Source organism: Balaenoptera acutorostrata, chromosome 2 (genome assembly GCF_949987535.1).
Source record: "Balaenoptera acutorostrata chromosome 2, mBalAcu1.1, whole genome shotgun sequence".
Taxonomy (NCBI): domain Eukaryota; kingdom Metazoa; phylum Chordata; class Mammalia; order Artiodactyla; family Balaenopteridae; genus Balaenoptera; species Balaenoptera acutorostrata.
The window spans coordinates 165,325,614-165,346,222 of record NC_080065.1 but is presented as its reverse complement, the minus strand read 5'-3'; the positions used below and the strand labels follow the sequence as shown (position 1 = coordinate 165,346,222).

The window sequence follows — 20,609 nt, the reverse complement described above, 5'->3', positions numbered from 1 at the left end:
AAGTGTTGAGGAAACCAGGCTAACACTTCAAATGCAGGGGTCAGCTACAGCAGCAGTAAAGACTAAGGTCAAGAGCTCAACATTCAAGTGTACCTTCTTGAGAAAGCAAGCTTATCTCTAAACTTGAAAGGAAATTGCTACAACTTGAGCAGGGACAGGGCGCTTGTGTGGCTTCTCTGCAACAAAGAGGGCAGTTTGGTATTGTGGTACTGGCTTTGGAGTCTAACAGACTTGGAATCATATCTTAGCCCAGGTATTTACAGGATTGAAGCCTCTGAGCCTTTATTTGTTCATCTGTTTATTGGACCTAGTGATGCCTGCGTTTTTTAGGGTTGCTTATACTTAGGAAGTATCAACATAGTCATTAGGATTTTTTAGTTAAAAGCTATCACTAGTAGAATAAGGTTATTAAGTCTAGTACCTGAGAGAATAAGAATTTGTTTATTGAATGGAATGAGGCATATAGGGTCTTTTTATTTCAAGAGTATTTCAAATCAGGCTGAAGGGACATTTTCATCTAAGTTATAAAAATATTCTATTCTTAAAGCCAAGAAAAGATTCCACCGAACTTGTGAATAAGAAACTACAAATTGATTCATTAAATATACACTTAAGGGCTTCCCTGGTTGCTCAGTGGTTGGGAATCCGCCTGCCAGTGCAGGGGACATGGGTTCGAGCCCTGGTCCGGGAAGATCCTACATGCTGCGGAGCAACTAAGCCTGTGTGCCACAACTACTGAGCCTGAGCTCTGGAGCCCACGAGCCACAACTGGAGCCTGTGCGCCACAACTGCTGAAGCCCACACGCCCTAGAGCCCGTGCTCCGCCACAAGAGAAGCCACCACAATCAGAAGCCCATGCACCACAAGGAAGCCCCCACTTGCCACAACTAGAGAAAGCCCACACGCAGCAACGAAGGCCCAATGCAGCCAAAAATAAATAAATTAAAAATAATAATAATAAAAATTATTTAAAAAATATACATTTATATCGAGTGTCAATTTTATGCCAGGAATATGGAATACTGAAGTGATTAAGAAACAGTATGCTGGGGGAAATAAATAGGTAAAGCAATAATTAAAATGTTGTGTGAGAAATACTGTGATGTATGCATGTAGGGTCTTGTTCAGATGTAGAGATTGGGGCCTTCTTGGATCCGGGAAGGCTTCCTGGCTACTGCCAACTGGTAATGGTGGGCGTAAGTTATTCTTGGATCAGTATGGTAGACAGACTAGAGGGATTGAGATTAGAAATAAGGAGACAAGTAATGAAGCAGTGTCATGGGAGTGGACAGATTTGAGAATCTTCTGGTGAAAGAATCAATCAAACTTTGTGACTGAGGGTCAGGATGAATAAAGGCAACTTTGACTGAGGGTCAGGATGAATAAAGGCAACTTTGACTTAGGTTTTTGCCTAAGCCCACTTAGCACTTACAATTCAGTGGGGGAAAATATGTCTTTTCAAGAAATGGTGCTGGGACCACTTAATATCCACATGCAAAAGAAGAAATTGAACACCTAACCTCACACCATATACAAAAAATGTATTGAAGACGTAAATGTAAGTACTAAAACTATAAAACTCCCTTAGGGGTAATTTTTTTTTTTTTTAACAATTCCTTTTTGAATTTTATTTATTTATTTGGCCACACCGTGCGGCATGTGGGATCTTAGTTTCCTGACCCGGGATCGAAGCCGCATCCCTTGCATTGGAAGCAGAGAGTATTAACTGCTGGACCACCAGGGAAGTCCCTAAGGGTAAATTTTCATGACCTTAGATTTGGCAGTGGATTCTTAGATATGACACCAAAAGCACAAGCAACAAAAAAAAATAGTTAAATTGGACTCCATCATAATTTAAACTGTTGTGCATCAAAGAACACTATCAAGAAAGTGAAAAGAAAACCTGCAGAATGGAGAAAGTATTTATAAATCATATATCTGATAAAAGTCTAGATTTCAGAACATATACAAAATTCTTACCACTCAACAACAAAAAGGACTCAGTTAAATCAAAACACTTGCATAGACATTTTCCCTAAGAATATATACAAATTGCCAGCAAGCACATGAAAAGATGATCAACATAGTTAATCATTAAGGAAATGTGAGTCAAAACTATGAGATACTACTTCATCCCCACTAGAATGGCTATTAAAAAAATGAAAATAAATGTTGGTAAAAATGTGGAGAAATTGGAACCCGGGTACACTGTTGGTGGGAATGTAAAATGGTGCAGCTGCTATGAGAAAAAAAGGAATGAAGTACTGTTACATGCTACGATATAGATGAAAACATATGTTAAGTGAAAGAAGTCAGTCACAAAAGCCCACATATCGTATGATTCCATTTATAAGACACGCCCAGAATAGGCAAATACATAGAGACAAAAAGCAGATTAGTGGTTGCCTAGGGCTGGGATCCTGGGGGGAAAAGGAGAATGACTGCTAATGGGAACCGGTTTCTTTTTTAGTTAATGAAAATGTTATAAAATTGGTAGTGGTGATAGTTGCACAACTCTGTGAATATACTAAGAATAAACTAAGAGCCATGAACTGTAATTCAGTGAATTATATAATATGTAACTTTATCTCAATAAAGGTATTATATTGAAACAAAAAAGAATAGTGACAGCAGAGTCAGGATGGATATTGAAAGTTTGAAGATAGCAGAGAAGATGTGAAACAATCCCTGGGAGAGTAGAATAACAATAAACAATAAACTGACTGTGGAGACATATTAGGATTGCTAGGCTGTATTGAGGGGCCACTTGAGGTTTTTGGTCTTAAATATAATGTGAGCACAGTCAGCACTATTGTGCTGCTTAGGTAGGGACACATAATAGATGGAGAATTGGATTTAACCAAAATTGGGGTTTGCTAGGGAGTACAATAGAAATTAGAAATAAGTTGAGAAAATATTCAGGGGAATGGTTGGTAGAATAACCTTGAGATCTAAGTTAAGTAAGAAGGAAAGTGAGGACATGACAGGATGATGGACAGGGAAAAGATAATAGCCTGGAATTAGACATCCTAGTGGGGCTGAAGGATTATTGGAGTTAGGGTATTAGAAAGAGTGAGTTGGAAAAGATAGGTGGTGGTGATCTTGGAAGTGGCATGATTATTATTGACAAGCTCAGTCAGGGTTCCTCATTGGAACCACAGAACACAGAAAATGAATCGAATGTTTTCCTTACTTCTCCCAAGGATGGTACATAACTGGTTGGTACTATTCTAGATGCAGAGGACAGAGGTTAATGCATTACATACAATGGATGCCTGAGGACATTAGGCTTACTTCTCTCTCAGAAATCCCACTTGAGAAAGGCTGAGATGGTATGATCCATGGGAGCTGATAGCCAAAAGGTAAAGGAAGTGAGAGGACAGATAATGAATCACAGCTTAGGTTGAACTACAGAAACTGCAACTTTCATATTCTTCAGTCTAATATGTACGTATTAAAATCACCAAGAATGATGGCAAGACTGACAAAAAGAAAGACAGCAAGTGATATGTTAAAATTTTCAACGAATGGCCAGGAAAGGGGGTGGGGTGGGTGACCAGGAGGATAGTAGATGACTTCTTCAAGGTGGAGTAGCAGGCGTAGCAGAATGGTTTGTGCTTCAAACTAGGTTTTCCAGTAGTCTGGAAGCAACAACGAGGAGTAAGAGGATACTTATCCCACCTCCAGGTCAGTGGTATTGTGTTGTAAGGAAGAAGAAACAGCCAGTACCTGAGAAGGTACAAGGAGAAGCAGTACGCTCAGAGGACAGCCATCTTTCAGTTCGAGCAAGAAGATGAAGAGAACTTCCACAGAGAGGGTTAAGAATGTCGAGGATTTTTTGGATCACTGACCCAAATTCCAGAGGGCAGGGTCATTTTGAGAGCAGGAGTGGGAGACTGAGTCATATTAGAAAAGTGCTCCCAGATGACGGATTAGAGTCGTGGGATGAGAATCTAGGTGATGAGAGAAGCTATGGGAAGCTTGAATTTCTTGGGGGTGTCCAAGGTAAGCAGATTTAAGGGAAGATAGAATTAGTCCTGTTTATCTCCGCAGTGCTAGCCAGTGGAACTGTCTGCAGTGACAGAAATATTCTTTATTAGTAGACTCAAACATGGTAGCCACTAGTCACATGTGGCTATTGAACGCTTGAAATGTATAACTCATGTGATGAAGAGCTGAATTTTAAATTACATTTAGGGGGCTTCTCTGGTGGTGCAGTGGTTAAGAATCCACCTGCCAACGCAGGGGACACGGTTTCGAGCCCTAGTCCGGGAAGATCCCACATGCCACGGAGCAACTAAGCCTGTGCACCACAACTACTGAGCCTGCACTCTAGAACCCGTGAGCCACAACTACTGAAGCCTGTGCACCTAGAGCCCATGCTCCGCAACAAGAGAAGCCACCGCAATGAGAAGCCCGTGCACAGCAATGAAGAGTAGCCCCCACTCATCACAAGTAGAGAAAGCCTGCGTGCAGCAACGAAGACCCAATGCAGCCAAAAATAAAATAAATAAAATTTATTAAAAAAAAGAAAAATAAATAAATTACATTTATTTCTAATTAAGTTTTAAATTTAAATAGCCACATGTCTCAGAATGGTAGATAATGGTTAGTTCTATTGATAGCCTTTTTGTTGGGACTACTCTCGTAGGGAAGGCTGGCAGCATTGAGGCAGGCAACATGCAGGTGGAGCAGGCCTTCCCTTTTTCCTCTAACATCCCACTGAGAAAGTGCTAAGTTGGAGGATTGGCGGTCTTAGCAGGAACATGAACAACTCTGTGGCCTCCCATTATTTTCTGCTGATGTGGTTTTGAGGTTGAGGGAGACAAACTGAGAGTAACTACTGTCATTCTGCCAAATCTCTCTTCTTTGTATATATAATTTTCACTTAGGGAGCCATTGTCTTCACTGTTTACAGTTCAAGGCCATATGTTTTTATTTTTGATTGCTTGTCTACTTAGGGTTTTGGAAATAAGTGTGCTGATGTTTACATAGTATTGGTAATTGTTCTGTAATGCTTTGGTTATTTACTTGTTCATTTTGTTTGTACAAATTAGTATGGGAACCACTTAAGACTAAGACCTAAGGCAAATTACAGACAGGCTGGTAGGTGTGTTCTAAAGATGGGCCTAAATCTTTGGCTAAGACTAAGAAATAAATTTGGAAGACTAATAATAAGAATTATATAATAATAAACAACTAATGATAATCTGAGTGCTTTCTGTGGGCTGAACACTCTTACAACTTATTTGGATTATTTGATGTGATCCTTACCAAAACCCATAAAGATAGATGCTATTATCATGTCATTTTGTGGGTAAGTCACCTGATACTCAGAGAGCTTAATTAACTTGCCTAAGGGAACACAGCTAGTCGAGTCCTAGCTTGGAGACCATTTTGTCCAACTCTAAAGTTGGTGCACATTATTCCACTGTGTGCCACTGCTTCTTTGTATCTTAACAGTGCCAAGCCAAGTCCCAAGCGCAGTTCCTTAGGGCGTTTTCCATCCAGTGGTATATAAAGGCCTGAGTTAATGGTCGTAGGTTTATAGGTGGCTCTCTCAGCTCTCAGTCATGTTCCTCCTTTCTGTTCTGCATACCTTGCCCAGGTAGTTGCTTTCCTGGTAGTTGTCTTCAGACTCCATCGTTCCCTTTTGAAATCTTTGGCTGTTGTCACCAGCAACTAAGTTTTTGGATTTAAGTTTCATACTAAATTCTCTGCCTGCAGCTTAGTTAAAATGGCTCTCTCAATACTCATAAACCAGAGTAGCAGACTCCTTTAGAGCAACTTACACCTTTCTTCTTTGTAGGGGCAGTAGTTTTTAAAGGAAAAATGTAGCAGTAAGGGCCAGTCCGGTCTGCTCTGATCATAACATTTAATAGTAGAATTAGCATGTAAGTCTCAGCCATCTGCCAAGTCTCTTTTCCACCTGCCCACTTACCACTTATCACTTCCTCTTTTCCCTCTTACCCTCTTTTTCTCTTTCCCTTTACCCTCTCATTTCCCAGGAGAGCAGCCTACTCGTATAGAAGAACATATATTTCTTTAAAGTGAAGCTCATATTGCATTTCTGGTGCCATATTTCTTTGTTATTTTAGCTTTGTGATCTTGGTCCGTTTATTTCATCATCTATAAAAGAGAGCTAGCGATATATGCCTTGCAGGACCGTTGTAAGGATTAGAGATTATGTTTTTTAAGTCCCTGGCACAGAGAAGATTCTCATAAAACAAGAGCCCCTCTTTCCTGTGAATCCATTGCTATGATTTAAATTGAGAAGTATTTATTAGCATCTAGTCTGTGCTAGACTCTGCTGGGGATGGTGAAGAGATCAAGACAAAACCCAGAATCTCTGAATTCAGAAGGTTGTGTGATATAGAAAGGAGACTGACATATAAACAAGTAACAGAAATGTGCTAGGTGCTGAGGTATATATAAAGTGCTATAAGCAATTAATTCATTTTCCAGCCCTGTCTGTGGAGTGGTTTCCAAGTATTTCTTTGGGGAAAAATACTTGGTAGTCAAGATGGGTAATAAATAGAAAGAGAGAGAGAGGGAAAAAAAAAACAACCCTTAGAGGTTTCTGTAATCAGAGATGCAAACATTTTAAGAATTGATTTCAGCAAGGCACTTGATAAAATCTCTCATAAAGTCCTTGTACATAAGATGGAGAAATGTGGGCTGGCTGATAGAATAGGAGGTGGATTTTGAAGGTGGTTATACAACTATGTCCAGGATGTTTTTCTCCTGCAGTACTTTATTTTTATTTATAAAATCTCTGGGTTGGAGGGAACCTTAGAAATAGATCATCTACTCTAACTTGTGCCTAAGACCTTGCTGTAACCTGATCTCTTTTTCTCCCTTTGAATTTTTTTTTTTCATACCCGTGATTCATTTATTTTGTAACTGGAAGTTTGTGCTTCTTAATCTCCCTCACCTCTCTCTCTCCTCCCCCCACAGCCCCCACCCCCCACCTCCCTGGCAACTACCTGTTTGTTCTCTGTATTTACAACTCTGTTTCTGTTTTGTTATGTTTGTTCATTTGTTTCGCTTTTTATATTCCACATATAAGTGAAATCATATAGTATTTGTCTTTGTCTGACTTATTTCACTTTGTATAATACCCTCTAGGTCCATCTATGTTGTTGCAAATGGCAAGATTTCTTTTTTTTTATGCCTGAGTAATATTCCATTGTGTGTGTGTGTGTGTGTGTGTGTGTATATATATATATATATATATATATCTCACCTCTTCTTTATCCATTCATCTGTTGATGGATACTTAGGTTGCTTCCATATCTTGGCTATTGTAAATAATGCTGCAATGAACTTGTGGCGCATATATCTTTTCGAATTAGCATTTTTATTTTCTTCAGGTAAATACTAGCCCTTTTAATTTTTAATTCAATAGTACAGAAAACTATATAGTGAAAAACATGCCTGCCTCCTCTTCCAGTCCCCAGGTGTCCCTGTCATCCTCCCTAGAGATAAGACACTATTACTAGTTGCTTCTGTGTATGATCATGTTTTATTATATGTATCTCTTTACACCTTGTATTATAGTTATTTGAATGTATGTGCTGTCTCCCTTAGTAAATTGTAAGCTCCTTAAGAGCAAGAACCATGCCTCGTAATTTCCTGTATCTCCCCAAACTCACACATTGAAGATTCTCAATAAATATTTGCTTGATTAAGTATTTAAAGGAAATTTGGACTAGGGGAAGACAGGCTTCTCTGGTAACATGCCACAGTTTTCTGTGTCCTTGGCCATATCATTAACAGTCATTTTTCCCCAGTGACTTGGATGAACATAATAGAAAGCATGCTTGTCATATATGCAGATGACACAAACCTGGAAGAGAGAGCTGATAACATCAGATGACAGAATCAAGACTTCAGATGATCTCAACTGACTGGAATGTTCAACTGAAAAGAATAGGGATAAATATAAAGTCCTGTTAAAGGGGAAACATACCCAACAACTTAGTTACCCAAGTAAAGAATTAGGAGACCTGTCTTGATAACATTTTTGAAGATGATTTGGGAGGATAGGGGATAGATCTTAATTGCCTTTACGCTCAATTTAAGCCAGTAGAATACCAGGATTGTCAATAAAGTAAACACAGCCTTGGCTGAATTAGTAGAATATGAGTCCAGACAAAGCAGCTTGTGGTTCTTGTGTTCTCTTTACTGGTCAGACTGCTTGTTGGAATATTGGGTCCATTTTGGGGTGCCACACATAAAAGACTGACAAATTGGGGTGTATGTAGAGGAGGTTAACTAGGAAGGTAAAACATGGGTATAGGAATCAGACAGATCTAGATTCTGTTCTGGGTTCTTCTTACTAGTTGTGATAGCTTGGCAAAGTCAGTTCCTCTGAGTTTGTTTTCATATGTTTAAAATAGGGCAGAATAATAATACCAATCTCCAGAGGATCATTAAAAGGATTAGAGCTACCCTAGGCCCTCAAAGGTTCTGCAGTCCAAGTCTTATTAGTGATTGGCTTAATGACTAGATATAGTACCTGTTTTGAAGGTGGTTACATTTTAGTGGGTCAGACATCTGAGTAAAACCAAGATTGTAATGCAGCTTGTTAAGTGTTCAAAGAGCTGACTTGTGGAAAAGGGGGTAAACTTACTCATACAGCCCCCAGTAAATGCAGATTAAGCCAGAATTGTTGTGTAGCAGTAGAATGGGTTTCCCTAGGAGGAAGTGACTTCTCCTCAGTGAATGGATATAGTCGAGACTGTATAATCACTTGTCAGGGATGCTTATAGAGGCATTTATATGAGTGGGAGGTTGGACTAGAAGGATAGGTAAACTATGGCCAGCCAGGAGTCAAATGTAGTCAGACATCTGATTTTATAAAGTTTTATTGGAACATACCACATCCAGTTATTTATAATGTTGTCTATGGCTGCCTTCCTGCTATAGTTCAGAGTTGAGTAGTTATGACAGAGACCATATCGCCTTCCAAGCCTAAAATATTTACTGTCTGGTCCTGTACAGAGAAATTTTGCTAACCCCTGGTCTAGGTAAATGCTTCACAACCTAAATTATTTTGTGGACTGATAAGCTTTCTAAATTCTCTGTCATGGGGATGTCAAGTGTCAGGAGGGACAAAGGCAATATTTGAAGTGAGATGGTCACAGTTCTTCTTGTTAACTCCAAGGAATGAAGACTGGAAAACCGTTGGTTAATTAACTTCCAAGACGCTTTAAGAGAGTATGATTTTATAAACAGACAGCTTTTGCTATGAGAAAAGTATTTGTATGCCACTTGGGCTAAAGTTGTCTATACCCACTAGAATTAGGAGGTGGTCCTAGTGTAGTGGAAAAGACTGGTTGTGTTAACTGTTCTGAGCTCTCATTTTCTCACTTGTAAATGGAACAGTTTTCAGAGTTTTGTGAAGATTGGAGCTAATGTGGGCACTCAGATGTAGCTGTCATTGCTATATATCATAAAGCATCTTATTGGAGTATATGTGTCACAAAGACAGAGTTTTCAATGGGAAAGTATAAATCCTTCCCCCTAGTGCTGCAAGTTAGGATAGTACACAAAAACCTTTCTTGGTGTGGACTAGATCTTTAGAGCTAATGGCAAATAGAGGAAAAATAGATCTCATTAGCAAATATGGGACTATCTTGCTGCTGGCAGTTTCAGTCCATATTATGCAAGTAATATTCTCTGTACTAGAAAGGCACAGGTTTCCCAGACAGTCACCTCTCCCAGTGGAATAGGATTTTAAACTTTTCTTCTTCAAGTACATTTTGTCTTTTATATTTAGAGTCTACTGCCAACTAACAGTTTTTCTTTTTTTGTTTTGTTTCTTCTTTTTTTGTTGAAAGTGTTGACTCAGAGACAAAAAGAGGCTAAGAGAAAGAGCAAGAGTGACAGTGGGACAGCTGCTCAGATTTCCCTAGACATTGACAAGTAAGTAGGTATACTGTGTTTATGGAGCTCTTGCTTATTAACACATACCATCACTTAGACCGAATAAGAGACCAATTTCTCTCTTACCCTGGGTTTCTTTGGCCTGGCAATCACTTTGTTGCTTTAATGCCTGTATTTCTTTTTCGTATTCCCAGTTTATGTCAGCATAGGTGGGTGGCCTCTGTATCCCTTTTTGTTACTCTGAAAAGACCCTGCCACCCACTCCACTTCCACATTGCTCTTAGCTTTCTGTTTTCTTTGAATTTGCATATTGGTGTTTGGTGCTTTGGGGAAGCAGTGAGCTATTTTGCAATGTAATGGTGCAGAAGTTGAGTTGCAAGAAGTTGGGCAATATTGAAGACTTCCTTGGGTTGTGGGTTGCAGCTTGACTAAGAAAACACATTCATTACAAAGGGAGGCAGGGGCAAGGGGTGGGTCAGGTATAAGTGCTGTCTCCTGAAAGTAAAGACATCACCAACAATACATTAGAGCAGTTAGTCATTAGAAACATTTATCTTTGAAACACAGATCTTATCTTAGACCCTAAATTTCATGGCTGCCTTCCCTAATCCAGTTGAGCAGAGCTCCACCTGCTCCTTTTGGAATCCTGCTGTCATGCAGTCATTTTTCTAGGACTGTATTCATCACACTATTGCAGTAATTTTTTTTCTTTCGTTTTTGACATTTCTGTCTCCGTGGCTAGTCTGTGAGTTACTTGAAGGCAGATACTTGCCTTCATTCATGTTTATATCCCCGGCATCTAATAAAATACGTGTGAGACAGCAATAACAATAATACCTGTTTGTTGAGCTCTTAATATTTTGTGCCAGCCGCTGTGCTGGGTGCTTTATTTACTTTGTAACTATCACAATAGCTGATAAGGTAGTATTCTTTCTTTTTTAAAAATAGATATAGAAACCGAAGAGAAATTATACGTAACTGGTTAAGATCATGTGGCCAGAATTGGCAAAGTCTACCTGACTCAAAAACTTATGCTTCTTTTACAGTGCTGCTGTCTCTCATGTAGTAGGGGCTTAATAAATGCTTTTTACATTAATTAATAAACCTTGAAAGGTACACTAGTCTAGCTTTTCTCATAAGTCAGAGTTTTACTTGTATTCTCTCTAATGATTAATTACTTGAGAGACTTATTTCCCCTATTTTAAAGACCCCCTCCAGAGAAATTTTTCCTTAAAGGCAATCTAAATCTTTCTGTAGTAACCGAATAGCAACGGCCAGAAGGAGAAGTAGCTTCTTAAAACTAAGATGATTTTATGAGTCAGGCAGACCTGGCTTCTGACAGTTATTAGCTATAGGACTGGAGGAGAATAGTACCTTCCTAATAGGGCCCACCAATTAATTGAGAAATTGTGTTTAAAGGGCCTTGCACCAGTTCTCACCACAGAGAAAATACTTCATAAATGTTCATTTTCTTCCTTTGTCTCCAGTGATTCCATTTTTACTGATGCCTAATAAACCTTACCTCAGGGACACAATTTCCTCTCTTTCCACAAACTCTATGATTATAAAAAGATAAAAATAACTGTATATATGAAGTTATGCAAAAGCCTTTGGCAGAACCACATGGTTTTAGTAACTTCCTAGTGGATGTTGCAGGTTGTAGAATTAAGGAAGTCAGCATATAGACAGACTTGATCTACTAATCAGACAAGTTCATCTACCATGGTAAAAATGTCATTTTGATTCAATGCTTTTGGTGTTCCCTTTTCTGTCTAAATTTTAACTTCCCTTTGAAGAAAATGATTACACTTAATTTGAGAAGAGTTTGACTGAAGTCTGGAGAGCAGTTAGCATTGTTTGAGATAGTTAGAAGAGCTGATTTCATTATCATCCCACTGCCACAACAGCAGGGTAAGAGAAACAGCCAGGGAGAACCACTAATCACTCAGTCCTTTTGATTGGCATTGGGTTAGTTTTATTGGCGATCCTGCTGAGCGAATCTGCTTTGGTTGACATGTCTTCTTCACGGAATAACTTTAACACATAAAAACACAATTTGAGACGTATCTAGGAGCACAGAGGCAAAAGCAAATCTTAAAACTGCCTTTTCTCTCTTTCTTCTGATTGGCTAGGAATGAGAAGTGTTATCTCTGTAAATCCCTAGTCCCATTCAGAGAGTATCAGTGTCATGTAGAGTCCTGTCTCCAGCTTGCAAGAGGTGACCAAGGAGATGGGCCTGAAGAGAGTGATAGAGTATGCTCAGCTGTGGAGGGGAAGCGTCCACAACGGCTGAGGAACCCAAAGGTATGTGTGGAGTGTTTTAGGAAAGGTTACCTAACCCTCCACAGTTCTGTTCTGGGCTTTTTTCCTCCCTCCTTCCTTCTTCTGTTTATCTTGAAACAGGATTTGTGCTTTTTTAAATTATTTTTTCTTTTAATTAAAAAGTAATATATGGGCTTCCCTGGTGGCGCAGTGGTTGAGAGTCTGCCTGCTAGTGCGGGGGACGCGGGTTCGGGCCCTGGTCTGGGAGGATCCCACATGCCGCGGAGCAGCTGGGCCCGTGGGCCACAGCTGCTGGGCCTGCGCGTCTGGAGCCTGTGCCCTGCGGCGGGAGGGGCCGCGATAGTGAGGGGCCCGCGCACCGCGATGAAGAGCGGTCCCCGCACCGCGATGAAGAGTGGCCCCCACTTGCCGTAACCGGAGAAAGCCCTCGCACGAACCGAAGACCCAACACAGCCAAAAATAAATAAGTAAATAAATAAAGTAGCTATAAAATTAAAAAAAAAAAAAAAAAAACAAGACAACAACAAAATGGCAGCCAAAACAAAAACAAAAAACAAAAAACAAATCCCAGCTTTATAAAAAAAAAAAAAAAAGTAATATATACTCATTGTAGAAAATATGGGAAGTTCAAAAAAAAGTATGAAGAATTGGGAAATTATCATCCATAAGTTAGTTACTCAAAGATGACATCTTCTAGTATTTTGGCCTATTTTTTTCTAGTCTTTTTTTAATGCATTTTTTTTTTAATTTTTTTTTTTAATATTTTTAAATTATTTATTTATTTATTTTATTTTTGGCTGTGTTGGGTCTTCGTTTCTGTGTGAGGGCTTTCTCCAGTTGTGGCAAGCGGGGGCCCCTCTTCATCGCGGTGCGCGGGCCTCTCACTGTCGTGGTCTCTCTTGTTGCGGAGCACAGGCTCCAGATGCGCAGGCTCAGTAATGGTGGCTCACGGGCCTAGTTGCTCCGCGGCATGTGGGATCTTCCCAGACCAGGGCTCGAACCCGTGTCCCCTGCATTGGCAGGCGGACTCTCAACCACTGCGCCACCAGGGAAGCCCCTTAATGCATTTTAATGTAATTGACACCATACTATATATGTACATATATACATATGTGTACATATGTATACTTGTATGTGCATATGTATATATACACCATACTATATATGTACATATATACATATGTGTACATATGTATACTTGTATGGGCATATGTATATATACACTTACCATTGTAACATAAACACCTTCCTGGGTTTATTTTTAAGCTGTTTTTTAAATTACTCTTAATGTTTGTATCACACAGTCAGTTAACCATTCTCATATTATTGGACATTCACATTGTTTCCAGTTCTTCTGTATTATAATGCTGTGTTTAAAACATTAATCAGTCTTTGTACCACTGATTATTTCCTTAGAATAGATTTCCTGAAGTGGAGCACTTAGGGCAATGGGTATAAACATTTTAAAATCTCTTGAAACATACTGCCAAATTACTTTCCAGAAAGTACATCCAGTTGTATACCCACTGCCAGGAACATACAGTCAACTCTGTTGAACACCTCATGTGCCTAGCCTTATTCGGAAACTGTAGGATCTGGTCCTGGTCACTGGGAAGATGTGCTTTCTGGGCTTTGTGATTAGAGATCAGGAAGAGCAAGTCTTGGCTTAGAGATCAAAGATAAAGCAGCAGCTCCATATCCTAGGCTTACTGACATAGCAATCACTGAACACTAAGATGGAGAAGCCATTATCTGTCATGATGAAAAAAATATATGAAGAAAAGTATGAAGAATCAGGGGAAATTATCTTTTCCTTATATGAATGGGGTGATGTTTAGGTGGTAATTTGGAGTTAGGGCTTACGGGTATGTGCTTATACCATAGAGCTAGTTTTTTCTCTGTCATCGCTGCCTCTAGAAGCTAACTTGAAGCTGTTATTTTCTATTTTAAATCTCTCCAAATCTATCATAGGTCAAAGGTTACTGTTCTCTAATATGATCTTGGTGGAATAATCTGCCTTGACTCTGGTATCCATTCTTAGATATATTCTTGGCATAAAGATGTATTCTTTTAATCATATTTGCTTTTTTACTGTGTACCCTCATTTATTAGAAAGCAAAAGACTTCCCTACAGCTGTGCCCCTACACCTCTTCTCTCCTGGAGATAGGTGTGATCTGGGCTAAGGAAGTTGTATTTTAGACTCTCTGTATAACCCTTTCATCTATTTTTCTCTGTCACAGGAAAAAGGCTTCAAGGAAGGCCGACTCCTCAGTCTCTTGGAACAGTCTGAGTACAAGACCACAGGTGAGGATCTCAGGACCAGTTTTCTGAGCTTCTGTCTGAGGCCATCTAGTAAAAATAGCCACTACCAACTCCCCTGACTTTTTTTTTTTTTTTTTTTTTCAAACATCTTTATTGAAGTATAATTGCCTTACATCCCCTGACTTTTTGCTAGAGTTATGTGGGTGCACATTTGACCCAGTCAGCCAGCCTTTGAGAATTGGTCTAGATCATCTCTCCTTAAGGAAGATGAAATACTCTGTCTTATTTATCATGTGTTTTGTTTCAGCCTCTATAAAGCTTGAACTTCCTACTGCCTTTTGAACTGGGGAAAACACATTTCCAAATCAGAGGGGAATGTGGTACAAGCCCTAAGTACCTCCTAAAGGAATAGGCATTGAAAACTAGTCATTACTGTCCTCTCCTAATGTTTTGTGCATCATTCATGTTACCTTTAGCATAGTGTCTCAACCTATGTTCCTGAGGGACTGTAGGAAGTAATTCTGTCTCTGTGCCTAATATTTAAGGAGGAGTAGAGTGGATTGTTTAAGAGCATTGCATAGAGTTAGTAATACCAACTTAATAGATTGAAAGGATTATATCTAGTAAAGCTCCACACATATTCCCTGACGTACGTAGGCTCTTGATAAATGTTAGCTGCTATTATTACTGTTGTTGTTGTTAATAGTTGCTATTGTTAAAATTTACTAGATGTAGGTGGAAGAGGAACTTTTTGCTTAGGTCTGGTGAGATTTGCTTCCTATCTAGTTCTAATAGTTCATTCCCAACAAGCAAATGTGTTGTGCCTTCTGATGACTATAAAAAGGCAACCTCTCTGAGCCCCATAGCCTGCTGCCTTTAGGTCAGCAGGTTGTGAATCTCTTCAGGTAGCAGATTTCCCTTGGCAACTCCTTGTTGCTCAAGTCCAGATTTGAAGTAGATTTATTCAGTGGTTATTCATTCAAAAGTGTTCACCTCTGTACTTTTGCAGCTAAGCCTGTTGGATGCTAATGCTCACTCACATTCCATTGGTCTGGGGATTGGGGATCTGAGCTACCTGGGTAAGCCTGATGAAGAGCAGTGCCCAGGACATAGGAAGCACACGATCAGTGAAAAGTGTTATGATTACAACACCACTAACAACATTATTACTTTTTCTGTCCTATCACAGATGCGGAGATAAAGACCAAGTTTTCAGAAACAGGAGCCTTCAGGTGAATTGGGGTGTGCATTGAAGTGTGGCTGTCATCAGTTCTAGAAAAGTACAGCCCTGGTCCTGTGTTCTGTGTATAGTGTGATATTCAAGCTGTTGAAGTAGAAAACTGTGGAACTGTGTGACTGCTCTCTGTATAACTCTGTGCCTGCCATATATCTGGGCTGAGAATTGGATAACTACCTCAGTTCATTCATGGTGTCAAAACAAGCAGAGGAAAAGCTGTCTTACTCCTCTTTGCCTCTTTATCCCCACCCAACCCTCGTCTTCTGACTTAAAATTCAAGCAGCTTGGGGATTTGGGTCTGAATCCTCATTTCCTTACTGCCCAACTGTGTGGCTTTGGGTATATGATTTACCCAGTGTCCTCATCTGTGAAAGGGAAATGATAGTACTTATCTGATTGGATTATTCCAAAGATTACATGAACTAATAGTATATGTAAATACCCCTGGTACACATACTTAGTGCTTATTAGTAGGTGTATATTGAATTCTGATTTTTTTCTCCTTCTCTCTAGGGTGCCTTCACCAGGGGTAGAAGAGGCAGGTTGCAGCAGAGAGATGCAGAGTTCCCCTGCACATCTCGACTTAAATGAGTCTCCCATCAAGTCTTTTGTTTCCATTTCAGAAACCACAGATTGCTTAGTGGACTTTAAAAAGCAGCTTACTGTCCGGTCAAGTAGCCAGACACGGACCAAAGCAGGCAGAGGAAGAAGGAGGAAATCCTGAATTTCTAGGGTCCAAAGGTTGACAAAACCATTAACAGTAGGGGTGGGCCATGTTCATTAAGCCTTAGTGGTCTCCAGTTCATTGTTATGCAAGTTTTGGCCCTGCTGTTTCTACCACCAGCACCCATTCAGTGTTCTGGTTTTTATGTTTTCTATGAGCTATACAGACAACTGTGTGTAGTATTCTGTTTTATAACAGTCTGTTTGAATTCACTTATGGTTAAAAAGAAAATTTAAATATATTTATCTATGTTTGTATGAAATCTTATTTCAATAAGATGGAGATTTTCCTTTTTTTCTCTGGGCTTAGGGGAGGGATATTTTAATTATGGAGCTAGTTCTCAGACTCATAAATTGCATGTTTCGGAATGAATTCCATTACTGGTCTCTGACATACTGCCTATATTCACAGAATGTGTAGTGCACAGTTCTGAACACTGTGTGGTTACTCTTTTGACTTTCTCTGACATCATTCTGGAAGATGCCAGGGCATTGAATTCTACTTCTATTCTGCTGTCCTTACCATTCAGTGACTTGTCATTTCATCTTGCTGCCTCACCCAGTTAAGAATTCTCAGCCAGAGCATAGGACCTTTGAGGGATATGTCTGACTATTCTTGCCAGGAATTTGTAAGTGAACTCTCAGTTATTAGTTCCTATACAATTACTTTTTCTTCCTAGATTAACCAGTGGGGATGCCTTGCATATTAATCTGCTAAAACTGAGATTGGTTCTCTTGCCATCAGAGGTCATAGCAGCAACAGCAAATAACTTCTGTTTCAGTTCATTAGTAGAGGAGTACACATTCTCAACCACATTACCCAGGAGCTTCCAGTGAAGAGCAGAGATGTGGTCTATCCTCAATGCACAGGCAGACTCCAAAGATGAGAGGATGTTGAATGGCAGAAGCAGCTGCCTGAGGGAGATGACCAAACAAGGATGTTGAGAAAGCTAGCTTTGGCCCAAGTTGATTTGAAGATATAGTGGGAGATGGTATGAGGTGGCTGCCGACCAGGAAAGGATCCTGGGACAAGATAAACGGGGCACCACTCACACTCTCCTAACTTCTGATTTACCAAGTCCAAAATTTTCTTTTCCTTTATTTTAAAACAAACATGAAGTGTGTGTTAGACTGGGGAGTTCAGAGATAGCTAGATGTAAGGCACAGCACAGGCCTTTAATGCACTGTTCCCTGCCTAGCTGCCTTTGCACACAAGCTCTTTGAGTTAGAAGAAGGCAGGATGGCAGGCTCACTCTCTACTCCTTCCATGTCTTGGTGTTGGATGGCACTGACGTTGTGGCCAGCATCACATTAATATTGCTGTTATTTTTTGAGCAATTGCTATGGTTCAGGCAATGTGTGTAGCTTCATTTAATCCTCACAGCAACCTTATGAGGTAGGTATTATCCTCCCCAATTTTCAGATGAGGAAACAAAGGTTCAGAGTAACAAATAAAACCACTTTTTGTCTATGGAAGTGAGACCACAGTGCCCTGCCTCATCAGTCCTAATGAAAATGCTGTATTTTGACTCTAGTATTGATTATTTTCCTGTTTTCCTTCTGAGAAATAATTTGTCCCATCAACTTAACTCTCACTAGTTTTCTCTCAGTAAATGGCAATTTATTGGAGGTAAAGTTCCATAAACAGGGATGTTTATCTCTCTGCCTGAAGATAAGAAAAGATAAAGGGCTGATTCTAGAAAGTGAATTATTTAACTTAAAATTGAGCGGTCTCCCTAGAACATGGATCAGTGGCAAATTGCTGGAGGAGGGTGTGGATCAGCAGGACTAGTACTGGTCGGCTTATTTATTAACTAATGTGGAGTCAGGGGGAAACAGCCATCTCCCCAGGCCCTCCCACCTCGTCTTTGGTAAAAGCTGCTCATTAGTCTCATTCTCCCAATACCAGTGGTTTTGTGGGAGGGGCCTTAGTAAGGCAATGAAGAGACAAAGTCAGTGGAAAGAGTATGACATCAACCTGAGTCTGAACCCCTGCTTCTGATACAAGTTAACCTCTGTGAGACCTAGTTTCCTTTTCTATAAAATGGGAAAAATCTTACAGGGTTCTAAGGAGTAAGATAATGTGGGTAAAAGCACAATATCTATCTCATAGAAGGTGAGTGAATGGCAGCAGTCGTTACTCAATGTAATGCTAGTTTTGTATGTCGTAAGTAGTGTTACAGTGAGAGGTGGAAAAGCCAGAGAGAGGTGAAGAGCAGATGTGAGAGGATACAGTTCAAGTACGTTAGTTCCATCAAGCACCAGCCTTCCACAGCAAGCTCAGGTGTTTAGAGCTTGCCTAGGACCCCTGGGTTTTTGGGTTTTGTTTCTTGTTTTTGTTTTGCTTCTTCCGAAAGATGGGAAGCAGCTGTTCTGATGATGTTGTCAACTCATGAAGAGCTGGGAAGCTCCAAGAATTTCAAAAGCTATTGTGATAAATTGGGAAAGAGAAGGTAACTTCTGTGTTAGGCACTGTGGTTGTGTTATTTCATTTCATCCTTATAACAACCCTCTAGCAGAGGCTGTGCCTTGTCCATTTCCCCTGGGCACTCACTGTTCTATTACATACCCGCAGGATCCTATTGCAAGAACCTGTAACTCTCTGCCTTAGCACTTCTCTAGGCTAGTGTGTGGCACAGGCTGGGAATGCCAGGGAGTGAGGGCCCCTGAGGCAGCCATCAGCCAGTAAAAGATGGAAGTTGGAGGATAAATTCTCCAGCTTCCTCACCTCAGGTGGATGCATTCTACCTGTCTCCCAGAGTTCCCCTGTGGGATTGAGCCTCAGTGGCTCCCAGCAGCAACTTAATTATGTATGCTCTATTGGCTTCCTTCCCTTCCTATCTCACTTCCAACTCCCCTGTCAGTGCTTCCTGGATCAGGCTGGGACTAGGGTGAGGGGCCCTCACTCTTGGGTTCATGTAAAGGCAACGTTGACACTTGTGTGAACCTAAGGGATTCTCTACATTTTATAGCTAGGCACTTCACATGCATTGCCCTAATCCTAATCCTGGCCTGATTGCTTCCCAATTAAACCTTTTGCACTCAAATTAGGTCTGCTTCTGGAGGAGCCCAACCTAAGGCATTAGTCTCCATGTTTTATACGTGGAAAACAGGCTCAGAGAAGTGAAGAAATTCACCTAGGTCATACAACTGGTAACTGAGATGGGATCCAAACCCAGGTCTGTCTGACACCAGTGCTGATTCTCTCTACTATACCACACTACCTCCTACTTCCCACTTGAGTCACAAAACTCAATGGAAATTTTAAGTTTGGGTGGGCTCATTCTCACCTGTGAGGCAGAGAACTGTGGCCCTAAGTTGATTAAGAAGATGGGAATTGGGGTGAGGGGAAGGCAGGTAAGTAAGTAGATGGTAGTACCAAGTGGGAAGATGGAAGAATGTATAAACCCAGAGTGGAAAGGCTGCTGAAGCCATATGTACCAGGAAGGCAGGAAGAGGTTACTTATTTCCTCTCAGTTTCAAAAGCCCTGGACTATTGAGGTTGTGGGAGAGCTCTTCAATTTAACAAAAATTAACTGATACCTATCACACGTTAGATCTAGAACTGGGCCCCGGGACGCCAAAGATAAATAAGAATCATTCTTTGGGAGCCCATAGTACAGTGGGGGGAGACAAACAGATTCTTTTAATAGACTGTAGTCTATGCAATGATACAAGGAGATCAAGACACTATGGGATCAATAGGCTGCTACTCGGCTGGGATTAGGGCCAGGAGGAGCTTGTCTGGGAAGGCTCCCAGCGGTGGCGATGTCTGTAATTTAAAGGATGAGGAAAAGTTAGGTGAAAAGGCTGGAGAGCACAAAGGGAGAGTCATCCCAGACAGATTAGCGTAAACAAAAAACTAACAGTAAGAAGCAGCTTGATGGGTATAGGAGAGCTGCAAGTCACATTGGAGTAAAAGGGCATGGAGGGAATAGCAGGAAGCTTATTGGGGCCTGTGTGCCTGGCCGTGGGGCACTGTCAGCTGTGAGAAGCAAGCCTGTGAGCAGATCGGAGCAGGGAGGGCCTGACTGTCTTCCCAGCCGTGGTACCTGGGCTACAGCCCACCTTTCCCCCAGTTAACTGCCTCTCCTCATTCCTTAGTTCCTCCTGGACAGCTGAAGATTGGCACTAAGGGGCTATGAGGAGCCTTGTGAGGACTTGTCCTTCCCTTTTTTGGTCAGTGGCCATCTGGTGTCTGAAGAGAGCTGC

The 20,609-nt window shown here is 40.6% G+C and overlaps 1 protein-coding gene across 6 annotated transcripts in view; it reads left to right on the top strand.

Moving 5' to 3' along the window:
• UIMC1 (ubiquitin interaction motif containing 1) overlaps window positions 1-16,639 on the top strand; it is a 138,489-nt gene extending 121,850 nt beyond the window's left edge. For all 6 annotated transcript variants that reach the window (XM_057540990.1, XM_057540986.1, XM_057540989.1 and 3 more), the window contains 5 exons: window positions 9,846-9,930; window positions 12,024-12,195; window positions 14,416-14,479; window positions 15,627-15,669; window positions 16,188-16,639. In XM_057540990.1, the coding sequence (XP_057396973.1) occupies window positions 9,846-9,930; window positions 12,024-12,195; window positions 14,416-14,479; window positions 15,627-15,669; window positions 16,188-16,398 (575 nt within the window). In that variant the 3' untranslated portion in view covers window positions 16,399-16,639. The remainder of the gene's footprint in view (window positions 1-9,845; window positions 9,931-12,023; window positions 12,196-14,415; window positions 14,480-15,626; window positions 15,670-16,187) is intronic.
• The last annotated feature ends 3,970 nt before the right edge of the window (window positions 16,640-20,609 follow it).